The sequence below is a fragment of the Drosophila obscura genome, unplaced genomic scaffold (assembly GCF_018151105.1).
Source record: "Drosophila obscura isolate BZ-5 IFL unplaced genomic scaffold, ASM1815110v1 contig_9, whole genome shotgun sequence".
Taxonomy (NCBI): domain Eukaryota; kingdom Metazoa; phylum Arthropoda; class Insecta; order Diptera; family Drosophilidae; genus Drosophila; species Drosophila obscura.
The window spans coordinates 4,719,275-4,745,593 of record NW_024542883.1 but is presented as its reverse complement, the minus strand read 5'-3'; the positions used below and the strand labels follow the sequence as shown (position 1 = coordinate 4,745,593).

Sequence of the window (26,319 nt, the reverse complement as noted above, 5' to 3'; positions counted from 1 at the left end):
GCCGCATTTAATTTTTAATTAAGAAATTTCTTTTTCGGTTCTTGGTGCAACTTTTCGTTTAAGGGCAGCCATGGCGCGACAGAAAGCCTTCTAAATTGACCATTCTCCTCAGAGTTCTTCAATCAGTCTCGGCGTCGTTTAGCCCTCCAATAATTCTTCTTCCATTGGAATGGAATGTTTGAAGAGTGCGTGTGTGGGAGGTGCTAGGTGTTTACTTTTATTTATCGCCGGCAAAAAGAGCGAGTCCAGACCCGTGTTAATGGCCGATTGACACGCCACTTGGCCTTGATGGGGCTCTTAGACCCGCTCGCACTTGACTGCTGTTGCCAAAAAAAAAAGACGAAATGGTACTGGTGCTGCTCGACGCTTTCACACGATTAATGTATGTCTGTGAAGGGGATGATGGTTTCATGTGTCCGGTCCCCACAACCTCCCATACGCGGTCTAATGAGGTGCTAACTGAGCGTGCTGATTGCTGCCATTTTTGATAAGCAGTCCGCATTAATATTTCCTGGCGTTGGTTCCCACCGTTCCGTCCACTCCATTGAGATGTTTCCCTGACTTCATGGCTTAATAGCCACACTAGCTTTACACTATGCACATACTTGTAAGCTCCCCACTAAACTAAAGCCAATTTAAGTGCATTTCCCAAAGGGTTGGGTTAAATTACTTTCATCAACGGATAGAATGGAACCACTAATCGTTTGAAGGCCATATTTAATATACGCACACATCCAATGTGTATCCATTTTTAAGCTAAAATTAAACAAAAAAAAAACAATTTTAGTTCGTACTACGGAGTTTATCTTTGCTTCGTATGTGTATGTGTATATATGTGGCCTTGGAATAAAAGTCAGTGATGAGCTAGAAACAAACACCCAAACCCAAATTTTAAGCTAAGCCTCTCAGCTGCGGAAAAGAACAAATATGACGGACTGCACGAACGTGTTCCGGTGCCGGCGCCTGGTGATTGTGCGAGTAGTGCGTTGAAATTTTACTGGAACTGAAGAAGACATCCAGACATATGGGGAACAATTAAAGTGCCATTTCAAATATGTATTTCCATATTCATAAATCTGCCTGCCTGCTGGGAAGCTGTCCACGACCATGAATCGACATGTCGTTGAGGTGGGGGAAACTGGGTTCGAGGGCTTCCGACTAAATCAAGTGTCTGTTAGGTGTCAGTTTAATTGCAAACGTAAATTGGATGCTGTCATTTGGTACGTTTTCATTTGTTCGAAAGTTCATGTCGCCCTCGCCCTCTGCCTGGGTAGCATTTCCCAGGAAGCTCCAGAACTCCCATTGACTTTTGCTGCCAGTCCGTTCTGGCGGACATTGCTGGCAGCTGCTGCAGCAGCAGGAATCTGCAGAGATTGCAAACGTTGCACAAATCTGAGCTCTGTTAATTAGACTCATTTCGGAAAACTTGCAGCTTGTGTATTCTAAATTGGCATTTCTGACAGGGGCAGGCTCTGGGAAGCTGATTCGAAATGAAAACTGACAGCTTGCTTGTGTGGAAACTAGAAGTTTTCATTCGAATAATGGTACAATATGGATAAGATCACCCTGCTTCGGCCATAAAATAGGTCCACTAACATTGTCTTGTCTTGGACTGTTTCTTCTTGCCTTCCCACCCTGCCTTGACAGTTTTCCTTTCTGGATATAGGTAAGCACGTGCCCCAAGAACTCCAAGTCATTGCGACGCGACTGCTGACCGCCCAGCAAAACGTAGAGACGTAGTTGGTCGTGCCCACTATGCGAGAGTTACTCCAATGGTCGCCGTCGAAAAGCTTCAAGGAGAGTCTTGAGCGTGAAGCTACCTGAGCAGTAGCACACTGGAATACCAGACGTCGACGATTCGTCTGAGAGCTCTCCATCTTGAGGCGCACATAAAGATAAGACTAACTAACTAAAGCGGCGTCTCCCATTTAAATCAGATTCAATAAATTCCTCTTTCAAATATGTGTAGTTTAGTTACTATTTGTATTAAGTCTAGCATCACAGAAGCTTTGCACTACATGTACTTTTTAGAAGTCCATAAATGAAATACAAATTATATAGTTACTACAGCGCACGAGAATATGAATGTTGGAATGGCTACACAAAAAAAGGGGAAAAGTATGACGAAAAAGGAATTTGTGGCATTCCGCGCTCAATACGAGCCACGGGTGAAGAAACTAGAGCATGATGTCTTCGAGTGGCTCCGCTCCCTGGACAAGGACAGGGAAATCGTAAAGGTGAAATCGGAACACAACAACGGCAATGGAAACACGGAAAAAAAAATGGTCATGTCCTGGCAGTATGATATGAAGGAGTTTTCATTTGAGGAGATTACCCTTTATCACGAGGGTAGCTCCTTGCATCTACGTGCGTACCACAAGTCTGGTGGAAAGTCCATCAAAGTGAAGAATGAAATTGTTCTCCCCGAGCACGTTGACGAATCGAAAATATCCAGCAAACTGTCATCCAGTGGCATTCTGACTATTTCTGTGGCTCTCAAAACCGATATTCCTGAAGAAAAGAATCGTTAAATATTTATATATACATTTTCTAGACTCGCTACTTCGATGTTTGTTCAATACATGTTTCACCTGAGGAACCAATTTATATGCAAGTTTTTAGTATTGTTTATTATTTATTAAATTAAGACTGAGATATTTCTGAATTCTAGAATGAGCAAGGTGCTTGTAGCGTGGGGCAAGGTGGCCAGGACACTACCGGGCTTGGACTCCAGTAGGGAAAAGGGCAAGCATTCTGCTGACAGGGAGCATCGTGGACAGATGGAAGGAACATCATGTGCGAAGGGGATCGCAGGGCTCCGGTCTGTGCGTCCAGTTGCTGTTCACTTCTCATATTCTTTAGCAGCTCCTGCTTCAAATCCTCAATAGGATTTTTGCGGCGGCAGCACTCCTGATCCCATTCAGCGACGAGCTTGGGGCAGCACAGGTCGCCGCACTGAACGGGTCCTGGGGTATTGTAGCTTGACAGCATTGAAAAATTGCCTCCAGGGCATGTATTGTCAACCAGGTGTGGACTTGGATAACAAACATATTCTTCTGGACTTTGCTTTGGTTTTTTCTCACAGCTTGATGAGCTCTTTTTACTTGAACAACTACTCAAGCTTGTTGCGGAATTCTTGTGTTTACTTTTTGCAGTATAGCTCGATCTAGTATTCCGACCTGAACCACTCCCTTTCGACGGGTTTGTTGGGGAGCCGCGTTTTAGGGCAGTACATCTTGTACAGCCTTTGGCTCTCTTCGATTCTGATTTGTCCGAGTCAACTAGAGTTGAATCACTATTCGTGTTCAACACAACCCTTTTCCGCTGTGATCTTGCTTGCGCTTCGTTGCAAGGTCTTATAGTTGGACGCAGGGGCTGGACGCAAGGGCTCTTATCCTGCTTCTGGATGGCTGTACCCACATCACAGCTGTTTTGTGAGCTCCCATTCTTAGACGGCCTTGAAAATTTGCCTCCCTTATTACCAGGAGGACATGTTTTATTGAGAGGGCAGCCACTTGTATTCATAGAAGTTTTTTTTTTTTGTCCCTTGCTTGGAAAAGATGTCGATTGATTCTGCGAGCTGTAGCCGCTGCCACGGCTTTTGGGTCTTACATTTTTAAAGCTGTTTTCCCCGCAACCGCCTCGTGGTTCGTCTCTATGCGCCTTGCTGGCGCATCCCTTCTGACATTTAGAGCTTGCGCTTTTGAGGCACGACTGAGCTGGGCTGGGCGGCTCGCATACACGTACTTGGCAAGTCGGCTGAGAGTTCACACTGCATGCAGCAGTACTCTCGCAATGGCTATGGCACTTGGACTCAGATGATGTAACTCTCGGTTGTTCCACCAGATTCCCATCCACTGTGCGTATAGTTAGGCAGATATTTATTTGACTGGGCTTGGCGGGATCGCAAGTTTCCTTGAACTCATTATCGTCGCATTTACAACTGGTGCAACAATTGTGAGTTGGACATTTGTCGCTACAGTTGTCGGTACAATTGTCGCCCCAGTTGTAGCTACTACTGTTGCTAAAGTTTGCGCTACAATTGTCATCAAAGTTTCCGCTACCACTGTCGCTATAACTGCTTTTGTTGTATTTCTTGTATTTGTCACATATACTGCAATCATCTAGGCTAGAATCAGAGGCTGCTCTACATGGTTCACTATATTTTGAATGACCGTGTTCATTCTGAGCGGAATTCACCCTGCTGCGTTCACTGGAGTTGAGTACGTTGTACATTGAATATTCTTGGTATTTTCTTCCATAGTCTTCCTGGCCCTGTCCTCTATATCCGGTGGGGTAGCGGCACTGGTAGTCGAGAGGTTTCCTCATAAAGTTTTGTTCAGCGCCAGAGAAAGATCTCTCCTCTTGAATTTTCCTCTCGTTTTTTGTCGACATGCCACATCCCATGGAGGTAAAGTTGAAGCAATTAACCGGCTTGTAACCTTTAAGTACCAGAGATTTGCTTTTAAAAAGATTGGATCTGGTAAGGGAAAGTTTCGATTTCTTAACCAAACCAGATATGCGATCTTTTAACCCTTTGCGGTCAGGATGTCGTCTGTCATCATGCGAGTATTTATTGGAAGCACAACTCTGAGGACCAACTGAGTGGTGTGATTCGTTATTTACAGTTAGTTTGGAGACAGATAACGCCGGTAAAGTATCACAGCCTGCATCCAAGCATTTGTGCGCCGATTTTTTTTTATGCTGAGACGGGTGGATCCGCTCTCTTCTTCTATAGGGTATCTCGACAGGAGAGAAGTGCACAATGGGACTTTCAGTCATCTGGTACTTACAAATTTTATGGGGCACTTCCAAACCCTCACCGTAATATTTAAGCTTGACAAAGTCTGCCGATTTAGCTATTTTTTTCGATTCTTGATGATTAGGTGTATAGTCAGAGGAGTACTTAATTCTCTGAGGAATGTCGACAAAATAATGGTATTTCTTCGAGGGAGTTTCTCTTCTTAATTGTTGTTTTTTCCTTTCATTATAGTGAGGTTTTCGATAAGGAATTTCTTCCTTAAAAAATATATCAAGGGAGTTTATCGGAGAGTCTTGGCACTCTTTGTCATGATTTTTATCTCTTTTCGGAGAAGAATTCTTCTTCTTGTAATTAAAGCTATCGCTTTGCTCTAGCATAGCTTCCGAATTATTATAATATCTATCAAATTGCTCAATGGGTGCATTTTCGCATTCGTCTTCTGCATCCGCCTCACCCCTGTAATATTTATGGGATATTTTTATAGGACCCTGGCCGTCCGTATAGGTAGGGTTATCATACGTTTCATAATATTTGGAGGCGCTTTTTGGGGAAGGTTTGCCTGGCGGATGCGTTCGTGGGGCATGCCTTGCATCATAATAATCATAGCCTGAAAACTCTCTGGGGGTGCCACCAGGTGCTCTCTCCTTGTAATTAACATCGTTATTATAGACTGGTCCATGCGGATCAATATTACCATATATTTTTCCGCATTTCCTTAAGTCGTGGTATGAGTTCGAAGAATTGTAGCACGGGGAATTGTAGTTCAATGGATATCCGTGAGGTACTGTCCCCTTTACTTGTAAGCGCGTGCGTTGCTCCCATGGCGGTCTATAAACGGGAATGCTGGTGCTAGACACTAAATACTCTCCGCTGAATACATCATGGGATGGGGCCTCCGAGTGAGGATTAAAGTCTCTATAAGATGGCGATGTGCGAGGTCCTACTGGCGTAACTTTTGAATACGATAAATGCTCTCTATGTGGATGAGGTGAACAGTGTGATTCGTGGTACTGCTTGGGTACATTCTGGTAGTACTCATGGGCGTATGCATATCCGGGATCGGCATATGCCTGAGCTCTAAGGTTATTGGTCTCTTGAGGATAATGTGGCCTGAAGTCTGGTTCGTACCCTGGCTGCCTTATCGCTTCTCGTCTCGGTTGGAGTTCGGGTGGATAATATCTCTCGTATGCCATCTCTGAGCTATCAAATTCATGTGTCGGGGTTTTGCACCAAGTGGCATTTCCTTGAGGAGACTCCTCGTCCCGGTTCCTGGCTATCTTATAAGTTCGATGATGAAAGTGCTTACGGCTTTTGGTAGACTCTTTATGGCGATCGCGTCCAAGGATATGACGTGTGTGTTCGCTTTGCCCAATATCATGACTTTCGGCATAGAATTTATTGGGTTCTCCAAAAGAAACCGCGCCCTCCTTAATTCGATTCCCCAGCCCCCCACCAGGATTTCGACCTAAAAATATGTTTATATTTTAGTGTTTGGGAATGTACCTACATTGAAACTACCTTGAATCGACTTACTTTTTCCATTGCTGTCCAAGGCCCTTTCCGCGTCTTTCTTATGTTGATGGTGATGGTGGTATCGCACTTCCTCAGAAATATCGATATTGAAATGCATCAAATCGTTCTCCATCTCGGTGCCCTCAATGCGGATATGGCTTTTGGAGCTCATAGTTAATTCCATTTTTACCAGCCCCGCACTCAAGCGCCCACAACTAGCTAATTTTATACTGAATTTTTTACATGATTAATTTTTGTATATGAAGTGACAGGTGGGAAGATTGTTTGAAACTATTTTTTATTTTTAAACAAAGTCCTAAATCGACTTGTGGATATGTTAACCTGACTTGTGGTAGCTTTGTTAAAATATTGGCTGGTGTCCATATTTCCTCATCATCTTAGAGCAAGGAAATCAGTGATAAATCGTTGTTTTGGACAGTAAAGTAAAGTAAATTTAAACTAAAAAAGTCCATTATGTAAAGGTAAGCACATTCCTGGGATCTGACCCTGGGACACATTTAATAGAAGCGAGCGCCATTCGGTTCAAATTTCCTGTCTTTGCAGTGCCAGCTTTTAATTGCAGCATTAACGCCCCAAGTGGCAACAACAAAGGATATGAACGCCAGGGCGAATGGTGGCAAATCGGAGGGGAATGGTAGTCATTACTTGAAGGGTGCTAGAAAATATGTTTTTAATTGCGGAAATATTTCCATTTCAAAAATGGATGTGATAATTATTCAGAATTGCGCAAATTTCCATCACATTAAAAGTGCAGACAATGGGGGATTGTAAAATGCAGCTAGCGGATAATGAAACCGTGTTCAAGTGCGGAAATGCTGAAAATTATTTCAATGAAACAGAACTAAGTGGTTTTTAAGTGCCCCAACGGTGGGAGGAGTACTCGAATACGGACACGGAAACTCTTACCAGCCAGCTTTATAGAACGCAATGAAAAGCGACAAATGCGTAGTATCCTGTACAAACAGAAAGCTAATCTCTTCAGGTTAAAAATCATTTCCCGAGAATGTTATTTTTTCACAGAAGTAAGAATGAAGACGGTTCTGATTTGGAAAGCATATGCATTGAAATGAATATCACATGCAAACCGAATATTAATCTCATCAAGGATTCTCCTTGACGGAGACTCGATCCAGTTAATACACTCCATCGTGAGGCATATGCATTGGTAGAGAGTGACAAATGGGTGTAGCCTGCAGCTCTCCTTGCTGATTGCTGGCTTGGACCCGGTCAGGAGTCCTCAATTTCGTCAGATCAACCGCCTTGGGAATTCAATGGAAAATAATAATTTCAAATATAACCTTCACCAAACTTCATACTTCAATTTACAAATTACAACTTATAAGCACTTTTTTCAGTGCATTTTTGTCATGGGGAAGCACAGCTGGCCATCCAGGGCCGGAAAATTATTTAATTGACAGCTAATAACGCGGGGCTTTGATGTCGCTAATTGCGCGAATCGAGTCAAAAGGTGAAGGTGCTATAAAAGCTATAAAAGCCACCCACCTATTCCTGAACCACATTCAGTGCAAGTAAAATTACGGAATGACACCTAACGAGACCCTGATACAGACCAGAACGGACTACTTTCGCGACCAGTGGCGAGCCTGGCGAATTCTGGGAGCCCTACAGCTCAATGGCCGGAAATATCGGAGTGGAGCCATGGTGCTCAATATTTTCGTGGCCTTGTACCCGCCTGCGCTTCTGCTATCCATGTTCAGCTTCGATACGCCACTGGAGAATATCACCAACTTCAGCCTGTCCATAACCTCGTCGGCCACTATTCTGAAGTTCGGCCTGTATGTGCTGCAGCTGCAAAGGCTCACGGAAATGGAGAAGGTTATCGCCAGGTTGGACGATCGTATAGAAGGAGCAGAACAGTATCGGTGCCATCGCCTGATGGCCAAAACGTTGCGCCATTTATCCAACCTGTTCCTGTACACTTACGGCTTCGTCCTCTTGAACTCGGAAGTTTCGTTCCTATTTAAGAGCGAGCGGAGCTTGCCATTCCCCTCGTGGTTCCCCTTCGACTGGAAAAGCTCGACGATAAACTACATCGGAGCCCTGTGTTTTCAGTTAGTCTCAATTTTCTGTCTGATTCTGCAGAACTTTGCGGACGACTCTTTTCCGCCGCTGGCCCTGTGCTTATGTGCGGAGCACTGTCAGCTGCTGATCCTGCGCATCTCCAGTATTGGCCACGGGTCCAACGAGCAGGACGCCAACGAAGCAGAACTTGTCAGATGCATCAAGGACCAGAAGGAGCTCTATGGGTAAACAACTCAAACTGCCGCCTGCACCCGATTATTCATAGGACACAAGCCAAAAGTACTAACACTCGGAAATAACTTTATTTTCAGATTACTTGAGCTCATAAGCGCCGTCATCTCGTGGCCCATGATGATTCAGTTCTTCGTCATGGCCCTCAATATTGCGGCTACCATGTTCGGTCTGGTCTTCTTTGCGGAGGCCATGCAGGACCGAATGTACTTTGTCTCATATCTGTTAGCTCTCGTCCTGCAGACATATCCCATCTGCTTCTACGGCAGCCTCCTGGAAGAGCGGTTCGGGCGACTCCACTATGCAGTCTTCTGCAGCAATTGGATGAACCAGAACCGCAGATACCGTGCCAACATGATGATCCTCGCTGAGCGAACCAAGCGGCATCCGCGTTTGCTAGCGGGCAACCTGGTCCCCATTCACCTGAGCACCTTTCAGGCGAGCTGTAAGGCGGCCTACTCTTTCTTCACCCTGATCGGCAACACACGGGACAAGGCGGGGCCGAATCACAATCAGAACTAGGTTTCATTTTCGATTAGCTACGAGTAGTTACCTGGTTATATAACTCACAAGTTCAAGCACTAGCAGCACACAAAACACAGTCTTTCAATAAATACACAAGTTCACCTTGCACGTAAATCAATTGTGGTAAAATTTTGCGTTAACATGGCTATGGAAACAATTTTGGGCATCAAGGGACCGGACTTCGTCATGCTTGCCTCTGACACAATGCAGGCCAAGTCTCTGATCTTCGTGAAAGATGGTAAGCTATTGGCTCCTTAGCCCACTCAACACCCGATAGTAGTAATCCCTTGGGGTCCTTTCAGACCAATCGAAAATACACCGTCTCTCGGACTACTCCATGATGGCCACAGTGGGCGATGGGGGCGACACCCTTCAGTTTACGGACTATATATCGAAGAACCTGCATCTGTACAAGATCGCCAACGGGTACCATCTGAGCCCGCGTGCCGCAGCCCACTTCACCCGCAAGAATCTGGCCGACTATATAAGGACCAACACGCGATACCAGGTGGCAATGTTGCTGGCCGGCTACGACGCCGTCGAGGGACCCGACCTGCACTACATCGACTCCTACGGGGCTGCCCAGTCCATTGACCACGCCGGCCACGGCTGGGGCAGCATTTTCTGTGGCAGCATCCTGCAAAGGTACTGGAACCAGAAGCTGAGCCAGGCGGAGGCTGTCTCCATCCTAAAGAAGTGCGTGGCCGAGATCCAGAAGCGTTTAATCATCAACCAGCGAAATTGGGACGTGTTCGTTGTGGACCGTAGTGGGATGCGTCAGATGGAGAGCATCAATCCGGCCTCTCTGAGCTTTGATGTTCTCAGCTTGAACTGGTAGAAGGGAACTTGAGCTTAAAGGTCCTCACATCGTGTTCAGCAGTTTCTTAAAGCCAAATAATTGTGCACTTGATTTTGGCAAACTTTTATTTTAATGCTCGAACAATTTCCCAGGGATTAGTCGACGTGGCCAGCTCGGTGAAGAGTGGGTAAGCCTCTCGAGGGTGGGGATTTGGCTGGTGAGAGTACATGGCACGGCTGAATTCGTCCATGTATTAGCATATGTGGCCTCCTCTTGTTCTCCGCATAACCGTACATACTCGTACATGCCATCTGTCTGGACGATGGGATAGTGAGTGAGTGGGTTTGTTTGTGCAACAATGACACATACTCGTACAGAAATGGAGTGGTGACTGCTACATGAAACGCCAACTGTTGCGAATCGGAAGCAGAAAAGCCAACATGTCTCTATTTCCCATTTGAACAGCATTCAGTCAGCCAGACAGTCTGTCAGGGGGTGGAGTCAGCAAAACTCATAAAAATGAGCACAGATTGCTGCAAAAATGCACTGACATTGTGCGGTGTTTAGCTGAGGTTGAGTCCAGGGTTTGCCCAGCTGGCATGGATGCAGACGGAGTCCGGAGTGCCCAGCGAGTCAGCCAGTTCTGTGTGTCTGTCAGCCGCCACAGTTGAAGTTTTCATTGCTAATTGGCCGCACATGACAGAGTATCACCAATTGAGGTGGTCCTTTGGCAGAGATTCGAGCCGTGAAATGTCAACAATTGCAAGGAAAAAAACGGCAATGAGTAGCGGATACCTTTTCAGAAAGATTCCCTATGGGAGTCGAAAAGTCGATTGTTTCAAATTATATTGCAATTATATTCGCAGTACCAAATCAAGTACAAGTGTGTATTTGAAATACATACAGTACAATACATTTTTAATATTGTGTTTTTGGTTTAAATTAGCAAAGACATTAAAACAAGAACAAAGTGCTTGAAAACTTTTTGATAAATCATATTCACATAGAATTTTTTTAAAGTAAACGTGCAGCAAGTGCTCTTAATAAGCTCCGCACGTAATGTGCGTGCCATTAGAAATTAATTAGCAATTTAATTTAATGGACGAGTTCAAATGATTACAAGAGCTTCTGAACAACATGCATCAGCCTCGTGGAATATGAAGCATATTGAAATTTAATTGATTTATCTAAAAAAAAACACTCGCACATATGTATATTGGATAGTCAAAAACGAATACGTATAAATGAACAGTTTTTCCGATACAGCCCCACCCTCCACAGTGTTTGGAAATGTTTTTTTTTGGAGCAGAGGAAAAACTTTTGACATGTGAGCGTCTCAAATGAACGCTGCTGTCTCACGCCACCTGGCGCTCGTCTCTCTCCAGACCTGTCGCGCTATGAAATATATTCACGTGCGGAGGAAAACTTAGTGTCTCCGACTCGGGGCAAGGAGATAATGTGCATGTAACCTCCCGTGTAACCATACTCCGACTTCTGCCAGCCCAGCCCAGCCCAGCCCAGCCTCCGCACTCGTCGCCATCTTCCCCAACCGCGAGCCAGCCAGCAATTTGTGACGTTTAGGGGCGCAACGAGGCAGCGACTTCTTGACAGGACATTAACTTCCTTACCAGGAGCAGCTTCTTCGGAGTCGCCACATCCGACTGTCTGACTGCTTGCGGATGAGTGTGTGGACGACTCTGATGATGATTCATGATGATGATCCTTGCAGTTTTCTTCTCCCTGTTGTTTCCGTTGCCATTTTCGTCGTCATTTTTCATTGAAAAGAGGGCGTGCGGAGTGGGAGTTGGAGGAAGAGGGTCTTTTTCGACAGCCTATTAGTTTTTATTATTTGTTGCAATTAGTTTCCCGGCCTCCGACGGATACGGGTCCAAGGACGAGTCCGGCCCCAGGCCCAGCGGCCTCTGCTCTTCTTTTATGACACTTTTCTGCACATTTTTCACCGGAATGAGCGTCATCTGTTGCCGCTGGCTGCCACGACTGCGTTTTTCTCGCTGGCATTGACAAGAGCCAAACAATGGCAGGCCGGTCGTACTATCTATGATAAATTATGGCTAAAAGTCAAAGTCATCAATCAGAGGGCCATGCTTTATGTACCGCTCGTGGGCATTTGCCATTTGTTTCGAGCCCCGCCCCAAGACTCACACCAAGTCGCACGCCCACGCCCACGCCCAGCCAGTGGCATATGCAGGAGGATCTGGGGTACAAGACAGATGGTGGCCAGAAAGGATTAAATATAAATCGCAAGTGCGTAGACAACCCAGGTGTCGGTGGCCAGGCGACAAGCATTTCGATTTAATTTTCATTAAAATTCAGCCATTAAATATGCAAAGGGTAAACTGCGGCCAAAGCCCATTAAAATTCCTTGAAGACTGGGCGACTCGAGCCCTAACACGCTGCTGCAGGGGGCCCGGATCCCTACAGGTGACTCCTTTTCATTTTCGAGTGCTTATTAAAATTGCAAAGGTCCAGGATTTGCGGACGTTATGATGCGGTGGATGCGAATTTATGCGGCTCTTAGCTGAAGCCGTAGCCGTTGCCCAGACCCGGTCCCAGTGCTCGCTGTCGACATATTTGTGCCAGCCTCAGCTGCGTCCTCCTCGTAGCAGTTTTTTACTCCTGCTTGCTGTTTAATTATGCATTTTTATCTGGAAGTCGTTCGGACTGGGGCCAGGCCAAAGGCAGAGTGAGTTCGGGCATCCTTTCTCAGGGCGAAACCACAGCCACTTTGCAACTCGAGGTATGAAATCTGCAAATCTATGGCATCAGCAGCTTCACAGCACTGAGAGAAATTAGTGAAAAATGGGAAGAGAAATAAATATGATACACATGTGAAATACTTTAATTGTCGACCATTTACAATTGGTTACATCGGGAATGTAAATACATATGTAAGTACTATGGTCCTGACGGCAGAAAAATATAGTTAATCACACACTAAATTAAATATTGGTTTTTCTGCGTGCAACCCATCGGTTCCCTGACTAGAATATAAGCAGAAAACCGCATATGTTTCCCACTTCGAATCTGCAGTCACAGATATAACGGGGCCTTCTTTAGCTATTGAAAGTCCCCCAGGCATCGCCGGAGTATCGATTACGTCTGCCTCGCATTGATGTCACCAGCAGCAGCCGATTGGAACCCGACAATTGACAACTAAAGTTGCAATTAGGAGCAACAGAAATCCTTTTTGCCCTTCTCCAACATTCTATTCCATCCGTTACGCCATTGGAACCACAGGAATACAAAATGAAAGGAAACTTTTACGACATACACATACACACGCACCCGTCCTGCGTTCGTTCGGCATGTCCCCCCGGTGAAGGTGCGCTCAGGTTTTTAGTTATGCAGGGTAAATGCCTTGGGGAAATTAGTGGAAAACGAAAAGTGTTGTACGCAAACATTCGTTTCACAAGTATTTTGTTGGGGTCTGCTGGTTTATAGGACCCAGTTACGTCGTTTGAAAAACCTGGCGGAACGTTTTTTTTTTGGTAAATGTCTTCAGTGCTAAATTTATTTTTAAGCCATTGTTATTTCTTTTGAGACAGAATCCATGGATCCACCCGATAAGCTTATTGCTAAAATTGCATTTTGTACAACAAACCCATCAATACACGGCCTATAAATTACCCCTTTGGCAGACGATCGCGTCAATATTCTCCTCTGTTGCAACCGATTTTAATTCGTTGCATTCGACGGGCATAAATCACGACACATGTGGGCTGCCTTTGGGTGGTGGCCTGAACCATAAGGGCTGTGGAATCGATTGCTTGCAACAAAATGTCCCAGTATTAAACACCATCGACGGCATAATTTATGGGGATGCGCGGATTCCAGACCGCGACGGACCCGGATACACATGTGACATCAGCAGGGACCTTTGTGACATTATTGCTGTCCTTCAGGCGTGAGCTTTCCGATGACGAAGCATTCGTGTGGTGGTGCCTGAGAGTATGCTTTAACTATTTTTAACTCTAACTATCTAAACTACTAGCTTTATATGACCAGATTATAGATAGACATAGATTTTTAGAAACGCGTGGAAGAGAATCTTTTATAAACTACATTTTGATGGAATAATTTGTAGCTGCTATGGAGAACGAAAATATAGAGAGGATACACTCTCTGTGAAATTGATATCTATGTACTCAGATATTTTCACATCTCTTCCAATTCCTAATTTCTGTTGGAGTTCTAGAGTGCAAAAATGTTTTCTCACCTCCTGTCGGGGAATACTCTCAACATATTTTATTCCAACAGTTTCATTCGTCTATTGTGCTGTAAAAAAGTTCATATATTTTTGTATAATACAGTTCCTCCATCTTCCATCCTATGTACCATCATACATGTTGATAATCCCACAGCCCAGCACTTCACATACTTTTCCCCATGTGCTCCTAAACTGCATGTGGAGCTAGAAAAAATACACACGAGTATAAAAAGAAGTGGGAGAAAGAGGTGGCAAGGGGAAAAAATCCATAAAAAGTTGCAGTTAAACTTTTCAACATTTGTCAGAGTCAGAGGATTTGTTTGCCTTTGGGGCTGGCCAAAGCCAACATTTTGCCGGCTCTGGGATCGCTCCCGCCCCCCATCTAGATGGAAAGCAACCCCCTTTATCTACTCTCGTCTCAGCCACCCCCTCAATTGGTCCGTCCGTCTGATTGTTTGCTTATTTTGCTCGTACGTCCCACTATTTGTTTTCTTTCCAATTTTGTAATTTCAAACTTTTTCTATTGATTTCTTGGCACGCATGAACACCTTCAGCAGCAACAACGACGACAGTTAGGGACGGCGACAGCGGGAGTGGTAGAGTTGCCAAGTTTCTTTGAGCAGGGTTGGCGCAGGAGATTTGGAAGGTGGGAGGGCATTCAATTTAAGTTGGGGGCTGCGCTGGCTGTCAGGGGCCTGCCTCCCCCTGGTGACCATGCGTGGAAGAAATGCAAGGAAAAAAAGAAAGTTCATAAAAAAAAACAAAAGAAGGCAAAAGAAGTGGTGAAACTTTCCAATGCACTTAACACTCTGTTTCACAACCGAAGGAAGAAAAAGGAATGAAGGAAAAACTGTCAGTTGCATTGCAACACATTTATTAATGTGTCAATCGGATTGAAGACCTCCGCAGCCAGAGTAAAACGATAAAGTTGCACCCTACTCCAGAGGGCTGGCACGGGCTCAGGGTTAAGCGTGCTCTATCTGACCCAGCGCGAGTGTTAATCAATTTTCTAAAAAAGGGAAAACATTTCAAGACACAAAATGATTACATGACCCATCCCCCAGGCAGAGTCCCCAGTCCTGCTTCCAATCCGGGTCCCAATCGCAGCACCCTTCCTATTTACGGCCGCCGCAAAGCAATTGTAATTATTCGAATTGTTACTCGTCGCTTGCCTAATGACTATTAGCTAAATGAAAACATTGCGTGCCGGCGACATTTTATTTGAGTGGAGAGGACATGCACCAGCGCTCCATACCACAGCCCACCACAGCAGAACACAGCACAACACAGCAGTCCGCAATACAGTCGGGTAGGGGCAGGCCAGTGCTTTATTTGCTATATTTCATGCCTGCCTGCACTTATCTCCGATTGTTCATCGGAAGGGACAGCCACAGGCTGCCCTGCCGGACTCGCCAAATGTAATTTGGCTTGGGGGAGAGCTTCGATTCCTTTTTATGTTCTAATTACTTGCCCCTCACAAAAACGCCACTTCAATTTGAATTCAAATAAGTGGGGGCGCTGGTGCCAGCACCAACCTTAGCCTGGACACAGTTGGCGCCACAACTTTTAATTACAGCCACACAAAATTGCAGATGCAGCGCGGCGCTCACAACCTCACAACCTCAAACCCATATACTCGTAAAGCCTGCCAGAGCCCAGGCCCCAAACCCCAAATGGGAATGGACATGGCATTTGGAAATCCAAATCCAAAAAGCATATTAATTGCGGACTGCGTAGGCGTCTACTGTAATAGTATATAATCGATTTAAGCATGGGCATTAAGTGGGCAAGGGTCTAAATTGCAATTTCATGTATGACAAATGGGTTTCGGGTCTGGAAAGCAGTCAACTGATGGGACAAGGAAACAATATTCGCACTTTAAATTGAGTTTATTGAATGGGTTTTGTTGCACAGGGCCTGGCCATGCTCTTGCGTAGGAGTCCGCACAAAAGGAAGACCAATCGATATTTTTCCATTCATCTGTGTCTTGGCTCAGCAGCTGGGGGTTTCTCCAATTAGAAGCTGTTGCATGTAGCAATTGATCATCAAAATCAGTCCATACGAGACAGTCCCTATCCATCTGCATACCCGTATACTGGTACATACTCGTGCGATATAAACCACCCAGGGCTCGTTATTGTTGCCACTGGCTACGGCTACCCCGTCAATTGCAGCTGGTGGTGGCTGCACCACAAAATTCAACGCAATTTGTAAAATGAAATCGATTCAATTGATTGTTGACTCCGACAAACACACACACCCTGGCACAGCCATTGTGCAACCTCGCACACACAGAGCGAAGACCATCCTCGTCCTGAAACTAGGGCTGGAGCAGGAAGCGAGTACGAGTTCGAGTTCGAGTAGTACGTACGAGTAATGCCAAGCGACGACGGTGACAGGTGTCTGAGGGTGGACGTGTCCATAACGCTGTCATCCCATCCCAGCCTGCTATGCAAGTATGTTTGTATGTATGTATGTATGTATGTGTTTCTGTGTGCATTGCACTTTGCTTGATTAAATTTCAATATTTACTAAAATGTCGCCGAACTCTTTCTGACAGCTCTGTAAATTTCATAACCGGAATCGACATAAAATATGGTCAACTGTGTGTAAATATAAGCTTGACAAGCGCATAAGTTGACTGAAATGGCTTTCGGTGGTGTCCTGTTATCTGGCTCCTTTGTTACTGGTAATTTGTTGCACTTTGTCATGTGCTTACCGTTACAAAAAATGAAAAACCAACTGGATTTTGTGGATAACTGGTATTTTGAAGGCATCAAATGGGAAAAGCAATTACTCAATGCTTGATTAGCAGATGCTTTTTACGTCAAAATATTAAATTCACATTAAGTAACAAGTCGGAATAGTTAAATTAAATAAAATAAAATTACAAGCACAGAAAGGAAAATACTTTCTGTTTGTGAAGTTAAAGTAACGGAATTTAAAAGTGATCACAGATGGATAAAAGCAACACTCATATGATCGTCGTTGACGTAGAGTGAGTTCAACAAGGCACGATAATATTTAACTTACCCACGCCACTGTTTTCAGAGATAAAGCTGAAAGAAGTTCATCTGAAGATACACTTGAGAAGTAAGTTTTACAAGGTACTCGTACTCTAGAATGCCTTTTACCCACCCACTGTACTGTTTTCAGCAATGAGGCTCGGAAAAGTGAACCTCACGAGGGCATATCTGATATGATGAGCGAGATGGCTATAGGAGGCGCCCATAAGATCGATTATATTAAGGAGTAAGTTCTTCCAAGTTTTTTTCCCGCACTTACTTCAATGTTTGCAGTGCCGAGCTGGAGGAAAGTTCAAGTCAGTCACCACAAAAGGACACATCTGTGGCAGATATATTTGCAGATGCGATAGAGCCCAAGACTGTTGACGCATTTGACAAAGGACATAAAGATGAAGAGCCCGTTTCCAATATTCAGGAGCTTTCTGATGCGATGGACCTGCTCAGTGTTCATCCAACCCATGAAACTGAGACTAGTGATTCGGAGAACGATAATATCGAAAAGCAAGAGGGATCGAACATTTATGGCCCTGGTCAGCTTCCCATTTTTATGTGGGATTTCAGCTCGGACGAGGATGAACCCGTAATACCCGATGTCGATATTAATTACGATAATATCTTTAAGGATCTGAGTAAGCTGAGCGCTGTGGAGAAGCACCTCCAGCTGCTCTACAGACCCTTCAGCTGGGTAATTGATTTGATCTGTCGGTTCAATATATACGAACTGTGCATCCTGATCCCTGACTCCCGCTACGACCCGGGCTGCCATCCCTCGGTCTCGGTCAAGACCGTCAATCCCACTGGCTTGGTCAAGATCTATGCGGGTGGCAAGACAGTGGCCACCGGTTTGACCGCCGAGTCGGCTCGGATCTCCTTGTCCAAGGTGGTTCGGATGGTGGAGGAGCTAGACTTCAAAATGGACGTGAAGAGCCTCAGTCGGAACATTGTCCACGCCTCCTTCTGCATGCCCTTCAAGCTTGACCTGGACCGTCTGTACGAGCAGCACTACATGAAGGTGACCCGCAACTGCCGCACTCGGCCCTTCATCACATACAACACAGAGGGGGAAAACGTAGTTTTTGCTGTCTTTCCCAGTGGATTCGTCCTGGTCCTACACTCGACCAAGCATTCGGAAACCCGAGCCGCCATTGCTGCCTTCTTGCCGATCCTGGCCCAGTACAAGGTTGAATATCCCAACCAGGCCAAAAAGAAGGTTCGGCCAAGCGGCGACATTTCCTATAGGCTGCTCTGGGAGCACAGACTAGAGGAGGACAAGGTTGGCCAGCTCCTTTACTCCTAGAACTCTTTTACCAGTGCCCTTCTCCCTGTTCATAGATTGCCTCTAGTTTGTTATGTTTCATTTCATTTTTCTGCTCTGAAATACAGTGAACATTTGTCATAAACCAAAGTTCCGCACGTGCACTGTTTACACTCTCGAGTTGTGAAACTTGTTTAAATATGTGATTTATTTTCCAGGCAGCTGCTCCAGCCACAGATGTTGTGCGACCACCGAGCAGCCAGTGACACTGTATTGCTTGCAACCGGTGGAAATATAGGGCTAGGCCTGGTCCAGGCCCGGACCAGGACCAGGACCAGAGTCGCCTCAGACATCATCCGGCCAAAGTTGCTCCAAACACACAGAACAACAAACAAATTGCTGGAGAAGTTGCAGCTGGGAGGCAACTGCGAGGCGACTGGGAAGCGAACTGCAACAGGCGCATACATAAATAACGAAACATTTTCGCACACTTGCCGCAACTTTCTAGGCAGGATGTCACATTATGCGGAACAAGTTTGCTCTTCCCTCATGCACTTTTCCGACGTGCCAAAAGCACCTACCCGAATGCTTTGAGCCTGGCCTCTGAACTTTTGGCGAACAATTTTGACTGGAAGTCCCCATTTTTCGTATTTACAAATCTGCTATGCGTAATTACTCAAGTTACATATTTGGAACATCGATTTTATGCAGATACTTTCGATATTATGGTTTTAAAAAAATCTCTTTCCACTTTTTAGATTTAAACACAACATCCTTTTTAAGAATATGCATTCCTTGGACTCATGGGCCACTTTTAAGCCTGTGTGAACCTATCTGAGATAGGCTCAGTACGTCCAGGATTCTTCTACAAGAAATTTGTAGATCCACTGGGAACTTTAAGTGGAGGGCTGGTTGGTTTGACCGAAGTGAGAATAGGGCTGAGTCGGCGGAGGTATATATAACTATAAATATATATGTGTAGGAAAGACTCCCTCTCATGTCTTTCCTACAAGTCAATAAAAAAATCTTCTGCCATGGAAGAGCAAAATAGTACGCAACCTATCTTTCCTAAATTGAGGTATTAAACTTAGTTGCCCCAGAGCACTTATTGGCCATATTATGCGCTGGGGAAAAACGACCAGAAAGTGGGGAAAACTAGCGATATGATGCAGAAATCGATAGCGATGAGCTGATGTGGTGGCAATCGAGCCTGGGAATCCTGGGAATCCGGGGAATCCGATTAAAAAGTTTAACCATCAAAGTTTAAGGAGATGAAAATATGGAAGGAGGGCAGAGCGACTTGCCGTTTTATGAATTATGCATTTTCGCCCAAGGACTTTTTATTACAAAGCCACAAATTATCCAGCTTGCCGACCAACGAAAAGGGTTGCGGCTGCCTTTGAAGATTAGGCAACTGTTTTTGGGGGGTGGCTTCGGGCTGGCAGTAACTGTTTTCGCATTTTTAAGTGCATATCAACTGCATGAATGTGAAAGAGAACCTTATTGAATTCGAAATGCTACCAATAAAGATTGAGGGGAAAACCTGACCACTTTCTGGAACAACCCATCACGATATTGCGGGAAAAAGTGTGCTGAATAAATTTATCCCACATTCATAAGGATTTTATTACAGTGGAAACAGTGCTCTGGCGGATAACCGCACCCAAAAAGGTGTCGTAAATGGACTTTTGCAATTTTAATAACTACTCAAAGTGGCAAACTGGTTCATTAACTATCAACGGGCAGCCCCACAGTTGGAAAGACTTTTAGCATATTTAACAAGCTGGAATTTAAATGAAAATTAAACCCACTCCAGGAGCTACAGCTGGAAGTCCTCGGTACAGTGCCCCAAATGTGTTTGCTTTGAAAAATTAAAAAAGCTAACAAATTATTCCGTATGCATATGAGATTCCTGATTTCTCCTCACTTCTGCAGGGTTATATTTTTAATGGCTCATTGGATGCCGGTGCTCACACTGGGATAACCTTCTCCTTAATCAGCCAGCACAATCGGGCCCAAAACATCAACCAGATTCCACGAGCAGAATTGAATGAGATCGCGGTCTGCTTGGTTTGCCCTAACGAAATAACAGAAATAGAGCTTACGGTAGAAAAAATACATAGCCTGCCCGAGGGTCGCATCTGTTAAATCGTCAAAATCATAGTTAAAGTATCTTTAAAAGTGTGCAAGCCACAGGTAAGTCCCTAACCTGGAAAACTAGAATAGCATACATCGAATGAGCCCTGGAACAGCTCTTTAATTAAACTTGACATTTATTTTCCCAATTATACGAACTTTGCCTTTGTTCCATTCTGTGGAAAATTGTCAATTAGGCCTAGAGACAGAGCAAGTAGAAACGAGCATGAAAATTGTTAGAATTTTTGGTGATGGCAAAGAGAATGATTATTTGAAATTTTCTTCGGCACATGTTAGCAGTCCTCGTCCTCTGTCAATAGTCGTATAAGGTGTATTCCTTGGATTGAGGGCGAATACATAAATCTAAAATTCGGAGCGCCAATAAATTTTCATTTTGATAAACCCCCGTAAGCCTTTTCATGGCCAAAAACAAACTTCTGTGATTTATGAAGTTCCCGGCCACTTTCCTGCTCCTTGGGCAATAAAACACACAAACCCATCAGAGCCATCTATGAACACGATACAAAACTTTTTCCTCATTCCCCGCAATCTCTCTTCATTCTGTGCTCATAAGTATTCACATTTTAAAGACTCCATTCACACAAAAAATAAATGTACATACATATATATGTAATATTAACTAATCTTTATGGGGCGAAAGAGTGTTTTTTTCTGCCCATAAAACCGGAAAGTTCTCGCAAATAAACTTAAGTGTCAAAACAAATTACTTTTTAGTGTTACTTAAAAAAACGTTGGTAGGGCACCATAAAAATTATTATAATAAAAACTGTTCATCTGTTAATACAATTTCTATAAAAATCATCCGTTTCAATTACAATATCATTTGAGTCGTTTGCCATTTGGCCACAGCTTGCGCTGATGTAAATCCATAAACAGAACAGAGACATGTTCGTCCCTTTAATATTGCTGATTTTCGCATGTGGCAGAAGTGGATATTGGGCCGAAGATGGAGCACAATGGGGGAACGTGTCATCATGTCTGACATCCGCGTCAGCTGGCGATCAAAGTCAAATTAAATTGAAACAACTTTGTGACATCACGTCGACCCCTTCCTTCAGCCATGTCATATACAAGTGTACTCATATTGTGCCTGGGAGTCGTTCTAAACAAAAAGAATTGCTTATGCCAATTATGGATTTTGGTATTAGCAAGCATTTGGAAACGTGACCAAAATGTTGGAATAATTTTTTTACGGTATTATTTTAGAGCTTAGGGGACGCTGTTGGTCGTCCCTGGCAGCTGGACCAAATTTAATGGCGCCACTAATTCCAAAAGGGAACACATTATTCGAGTATGCATGTGAAAAAGGAAACAAGTTTTTAAAATAATTCCGCTTTGTGTGGATAATGGTAAATTGCATTTCAACCAGCGAATGCTAATACATGGATTACCGCTAAATTTATTTATTCACAGACGCATTTATCTAATTGGAATTTATATTAATTGATTGACTTGGGGTTCCATTCATTTATTAATTTGTTAATTACCCCCATTAGTGTCTGGCCTCCACTGCAAATGCGCAATATCAACTCATGGCATTCGTGGTATCAGTTGTTCAGAGAATGCCGACAGGAAGCTACGACCTACGAAGGAAGATTTACAAAATATTTTTGGAAAAAACGTTGCAAAGCCAGTTGGCAGTGTATGCATAGTATTTGCCACAATTATACAAATATTTCAAAAATATTATGCTCGACGAGATGGTCAACCGTCAAATGCTTTACTAAAATCGGTTTAGGTAACATCCTTGAAAGCCTTTAATGATACATATGAGGTTGATAGTCTTTGCCTTATAAATCAACGCAGAGGTGGAGATACTTACAACTTACAGATAAGAAAGGGATTTTCAGAGATGTTGCGAGTGGGGAGTTAAAATTGTCTTAATCATTCGGGGAATAGCGGATTACTTAGATATACTTCTATTAAGCTTTTTGTCAGACTCTCGCTACCTTCCTGATTGGGGGAAAGCATGAAGAATTAACGGAGAGGATGATTAGTTAAAGCAAGGATCCAAGCGCCTCGTCGCCGTGCCTGAGTACACAGCCGGTAACTGCGTCAGAACCTGGAAAATGCACCATCTTAACTAGTAAAAAATACTGATGCAGCGAGCTTTAATTTAACATTGGACTGATTATTCCGCTCGACCTTTGTGAGCTGTATGGCAACGTCTGACCAGAACAACTTCCCTGAGACCACCTACACCATGTACTGTCTGTTTGCGCTGACTGATATACGCATACACCCAAAAAAATGAAATAATAAAGTTAAGCTGAGTCATTTGATAATTATAAATGCAATGTAGAATTTACTCTGTCATGAAAGTGACAATAGTTCCAACTGATGAACAGTTCCCTCGAGTGCCTCACCGTTCAGACCAATCACTTCAAGTTCAGAGTCCAGTATGAAATCATTGGAGTGCCTCACGCGACGTTGTCTGGCCGGAGTGTTCTGGCTAATGGGGCTAGTGCCGCTGCCCCCCAGTTCCCAGCTCTTCTCCCTGTTTCCAACCGTGACGATTCGCTGCTGTTGGATTGTGTACCTTGTGTACCTACTGTCGATCGGAATCGGTTTCCGGTCGATAGCAACGGAAAGTGTGGGCAATGTCGTGGGGATCATGCTCTTCATGGGCAACTCCATTTTGGGCCTGCTGCTTCTCCTGGAGAGTGTGTTGAAACAGAAGACCCACAGACAGCTGGAGGACCTGCGCTTCCAGTCGCAGCTTCAGTTGCAACGCCTCGGTATGTTCGGAAGAGGTCGCCAAGCCCCGCACCTGCTGCCCCTGATTGCGACCCAGTTTACCTGCGATCTTGTGAGACTTCTGATCAGTGCCGAAGTCGGGACAATTATATCCCCAGTGTTCATCATCTCCCTGCCGCTGATGTGGCTGCTTCGCTTCCGGTACGTTCAGCTGGTACAGCATGTGATGGATCTTAACCAACGCTCGCTCCAGCTGCGCCGTTCCCTGCTCGCACTGGCCTCGGGCAACGAACTCTGGCAACCGTACGGGGTCCAAGAGTGGGGCCAGCTGCAAGCACTCCGCAAGACCTACGAACGCATCTTCGAGTCCTATGAGGTGCTCAGCGACTGCTTTGGTTGGGGCATGCTCGGGCTGCACCTAGTGACCAGCTTCCAGTTTGTGACCAACGCATACTGGATGCTCATGGGACTGTACCAGGAACAGAACGTATTGATTCTCACCTTCAACGGAGCCACAGCCATTGACTTTGGCATTCCCATTGCCACTCTCTTCTGGTACGGCGATGCGGGGGCTGAAAATGTAAGTATGTGGATACATTAAGATATATGTATGTATGGGTCATATACTTAGTCTTTACTAATTTCCAATGACAATGATGGATTCGTACTCCACCTGAGTGCACGTCTGACTGTCTCTGACTACTCTTGTTGGTTTGTGTTAGTCAGCATGTTTCCCTTAAGCAAGAAGCAAGCTTTCTCGCGTGTGGTCCTCAAATTTCTGCACCTGACGCTCTCCGCACTTGGCCTCAGCTCTAGGCTGCACAGTCGGCCTGTCCAGTGGCTTCAGTTCTGCTGCTGGCTGTGCTGGTACACATCGATTTGGGCACTTACTCTGCATAGAACTACCCGATCCCAGGACTGCGACCTAGACTGTATGCTGCGATATGTCCTGCTCGTGTGTGAAACCGGGTCTCATGCCATTATTGTGACAAGTACATTCCTGCAGAAGCGTTGTCTCCAGCAGGATGACGCTAAAATACCTGAGGGCTGTGATCCTTTGGTGGCTGTCACTGTATTCGGACTCCTGGTGCCGATCCTTGGAGTTCAGTACTTGGTATGCTCAAATCTGGATAAGTTTTCGTCGAGCGTCATATCGTTTTATTGGAAGACACTGCCTAGCCTCCTGGGACTGCAGTTTCAGATCATAGCGTTCATATCACAGGTCATGAATGTGAATATTCGCGTTCGACTTGCCCGCCGTCAGTTGCAGGTGCTGTCCAGGGAGCTAACTTGTAGCTGGCCGCGGAGCAAGCTGCAGCCAAAATATCTGGACCATCAGACGGCTCGGGTAGTCGACCTAAAGCGGCGCTATAATGAACTCTATCAGTTTTTCTATCGGATCAACGAGAACTATGGCGGCAGTCTGCTGATCATTTTCATTGTTTTCTTCGCGGGCTTTGTGTGCAACGCCTACTGGCTGTTTGTCGATGTGAGGAGCACTCCCTCTAGCGTATATCCCATCTTACAGAACTTGGGCTTCATCTTCAATGTGGCTCTTCAGATATCGGCAGCCTGTTGGCACTGCCAGCAGAGCTATAACCTTGTGAGAATAAAGCCTCCAGATTCCTTCGTCAATTCACTTTCCTAACATCATCATTCCAGGGTCGCGAGATTGGTTGTCTCATCTCAAAGCTAGCAAAGCCCCTGGGCAGCAAGCGCTACAACAATCTTGTCAGTCAGTTCTCCCTGCAGACCCTACATCAGCGTTTTGTGGTCACAGCCAAGGATTTCTTCAGCCTTAATCTTCATCTACTAAGCAGTGTAAGTGAATGTACTCCATCAAGTGATGGAAGAGCTTCTCACTCAATCTATTTCAGATGTTTGCAGCCGTGGTCACTTACTTGGTCATTCTCATACAGTTCATGTTTGCGGAGAGGAGTGCCAAGGAATATTCTGGATAGCGGCGATTCCGGATCTCACAAATTTGGATGTGCTATGGCAACCCTCAAATAATTTCAAAATAAATCACTTACATCAATTATATGCGTTTTTCCGTTTAAAAAGGAGATATATGATTAGCAAAAATACATTTTTCAGTTCAAAGGATTTTTAATAATGCATTTTGTAAAGTAAATATACTTGCAGTACAAATTGAAATATTGTCCAGTATTATGGACAATTTTTTTATAACAAATTCGCTTAATTTCGTTCAAAACCAATACCAGTTCTGACGTTAACTCGCAAGCGGATTTTGATCCATCGGTTCCACTATTCCATATATATAGTAATTTATACAATATATGCCAGCACTCCGTCTATCATATTTCTATTTAGCGGTTTCTATGCAGCATAGCATTTTACACTCTGTTTCATTCCACCAACGAAGAACCATTCGGAAATTCTTGTGCTCGTTCTGGCTATAATAATCCGATATGATCCAGGTTCTACAGATTCTGGTAGATAATATAATTTTTTTTGATGCTGCGTGTTTTTTAAAAAAGGGGCGTGACAAAAACTTTGCTAAACTCGCCCTGAACTCTTAGAGTACCGAGTATACATATGTACTTCCGATTTAATTAGAGGCCTCAGCATGCGTTTAGAAGGTTACTACACCGATAGAAAAAAACCCTGAAATTTTAATATTTTTACTTAGATTTTAATATTTATGCCATTGATTTTCATCCAAGAGTGGTTGTATTAAAATTGAATATTTTTCACTTAAATTTGGTATTAATATGAAAATATTTAAATTTAATATATTTATACCCGTACTCAAAAAAGGTAGGGTATTAGATTGTGGGTGGGTGGTAACACGGGGACGTTTCCGACCCCATAAGAACTGACAGCCAGCCGAGTCGATAGCAGTCTGTCGCCGTCCGTCCGCCACTGTTAAGGGCCTGGTCAGGCTATGGTTAGGGTAACCAAATTTGGTTTCCAGACCATGTGATATCACACTGCTCGTGTCGCCCCGCCCCCCCGCCCACACAAAGGACGAACTGGGGGCCATTTACGCACTCGCACGTGGTGCTACCAGATCGAACGACATACGGTTCCCCTCCCGCC

General features: G+C 44.6%; 6 protein-coding genes across 7 annotated transcripts; 5 read left to right on the top strand and 1 right to left on the bottom strand.

Moving 5' to 3' along the window:
- Positions 1-2,001: 2,001 nt before the first annotated feature.
- On the top strand, positions 2,002-2,642 carry LOC111069279. The gene has a single exon (XM_022359265.2). The coding sequence runs from the start codon at positions 2,082-2,084 to the stop codon at positions 2,529-2,531; it is 450 nt and encodes a 149-aa protein (XP_022214957.1). The 5' UTR covers positions 2,002-2,081; the 3' UTR covers positions 2,532-2,642.
- LOC111069278 lies at positions 2,621-6,555 on the bottom strand. The gene is made up of 2 exons (XM_041595990.1): positions 6,296-6,555; positions 2,621-6,227 (listed from the first exon to the last, which is right to left on the bottom strand). The coding sequence occupies exons 1-2, from the start codon at positions 6,456-6,458 to the stop codon at positions 2,668-2,670; spliced, it is 3,723 nt and encodes a 1,240-aa protein (XP_041451924.1). The 5' UTR covers positions 6,459-6,555; the 3' UTR covers positions 2,621-2,667.
- Positions 6,556-7,837: 1,282 nt separating this feature from the next.
- LOC111069211 (odorant receptor 23a) lies at positions 7,838-9,091 on the top strand. Its single transcript, XM_022359154.2, has 2 exons — positions 7,838-8,562; positions 8,650-9,091. The coding sequence occupies exons 1-2, from the start codon at positions 7,838-7,840 to the stop codon at positions 9,089-9,091; spliced, it is 1,167 nt and encodes a 388-aa protein (XP_022214846.2).
- A 27-nt stretch (positions 9,092-9,118) lies between these two features.
- On the top strand, positions 9,119-10,031 carry LOC111069249 (probable proteasome subunit beta type-2). The gene is made up of 2 exons (XM_022359227.2): positions 9,119-9,332; positions 9,397-10,031. Exons 1-2 carry the CDS (start codon positions 9,236-9,238, stop codon positions 9,930-9,932), a joined length of 633 nt encoding a protein of 210 aa, XP_022214919.1. The 5' UTR covers positions 9,119-9,235; the 3' UTR covers positions 9,933-10,031.
- Positions 10,032-16,952: 6,921 nt separating this feature from the next.
- LOC111069248 lies at positions 16,953-18,546 on the top strand. The gene is made up of 4 exons (XM_022359225.2): positions 16,953-17,119; positions 17,173-17,214; positions 17,278-17,373; positions 17,421-18,546. The coding sequence occupies exons 1-4, from the start codon at positions 17,079-17,081 to the stop codon at positions 18,442-18,444; spliced, it is 1,203 nt and encodes a 400-aa protein (XP_022214917.2). The 5' UTR covers positions 16,953-17,078; the 3' UTR covers positions 18,445-18,546.
- Positions 18,547-22,960: 4,414 nt separating this feature from the next.
- Positions 22,961-25,217, top strand: LOC111069288 (gustatory receptor 23a). 2 transcript variants are annotated; one of them, XM_022359278.2, is made up of 3 exons: positions 22,961-23,836; positions 24,919-25,077; positions 25,134-25,217. In XM_022359278.2, the coding sequence occupies exons 1-3, from the start codon at positions 22,961-22,963 to the stop codon at positions 25,215-25,217; spliced, it is 1,119 nt and encodes a 372-aa protein (XP_022214970.2). The 2 variants fall into 2 exon arrangements, with proteins under 2 accessions (XP_022214970.2, XP_022214969.2); XM_022359277.2 differs by lacking the exon at positions 22,961-23,836 and adding an exon at positions 23,984-24,859.
- Positions 25,218-26,319: the final 1,102 nt, after the last annotated feature.

Excerpts from the sequence above, each read along its gene's own strand:
- LOC111069211 (XM_022359154.2), top strand. The coding sequence starts at position 7,838 with ATGACACCTAACGAGACCCTGATACAGACCAGAACGGACTACTTTCGC. Across the intron at positions 8,563-8,649 it reads GACCAGAAGGAGCTCTATGG|ATTACTTGAGCTCATAAGCG; the intron begins GTAAACAACTCA and ends CTTTATTTTCAG.
- LOC111069278 (XM_041595990.1), bottom strand. The coding sequence starts at position 6,458 with ATGGAATTAACTATGAGCTCCAAAAGCCATATCCGCATTGAGGGCACC. Across the intron at positions 6,228-6,295 it reads CTTGGACAGCAATGGAAAAA|GTCGAAATCCTGGTGGGGGG; the intron begins GTAAGTCGATTC and ends ACATATTTTTAG.
- LOC111069248 (XM_022359225.2), top strand. The coding sequence starts at position 17,079 with ATGGATAAAAGCAACACTCATATGATCGTCGTTGACGTAGA. Across the intron at positions 17,120-17,172 it reads ATGATCGTCGTTGACGTAGA|AGATAAAGCTGAAAGAAGTT; the intron begins GTGAGTTCAACA and ends CACTGTTTTCAG. Across the intron at positions 17,215-17,277 it reads TCTGAAGATACACTTGAGAA|CAATGAGGCTCGGAAAAGTG; the intron begins GTAAGTTTTACA and ends TACTGTTTTCAG.
- LOC111069288 (XM_022359278.2), top strand. The coding sequence starts at position 22,961 with ATGAAATCATTGGAGTGCCTCACGCGACGTTGTCTGGCCGGAGTGTTC. Across the intron at positions 23,837-24,918 it reads GCGATGCGGGGGCTGAAAAT|GGTCGCGAGATTGGTTGTCT; the intron begins GTAAGTATGTGG and ends TCATCATTCCAG. Across the intron at positions 25,078-25,133 it reads ATCTTCATCTACTAAGCAGT|ATGTTTGCAGCCGTGGTCAC; the intron begins GTAAGTGAATGT and ends AATCTATTTCAG.
- LOC111069249 (XM_022359227.2), top strand. The coding sequence starts at position 9,236 with ATGGCTATGGAAACAATTTTGGGCATCAAGGGACCGGACTTCGTCATG. Across the intron at positions 9,333-9,396 it reads TCTGATCTTCGTGAAAGATG|ACCAATCGAAAATACACCGT; the intron begins GTAAGCTATTGG and ends GGGTCCTTTCAG.
- LOC111069279 (XM_022359265.2), top strand. The coding sequence starts at position 2,082 with ATGAATGTTGGAATGGCTACACAAAAAAAGGGGAAAAGTATGACGAAA.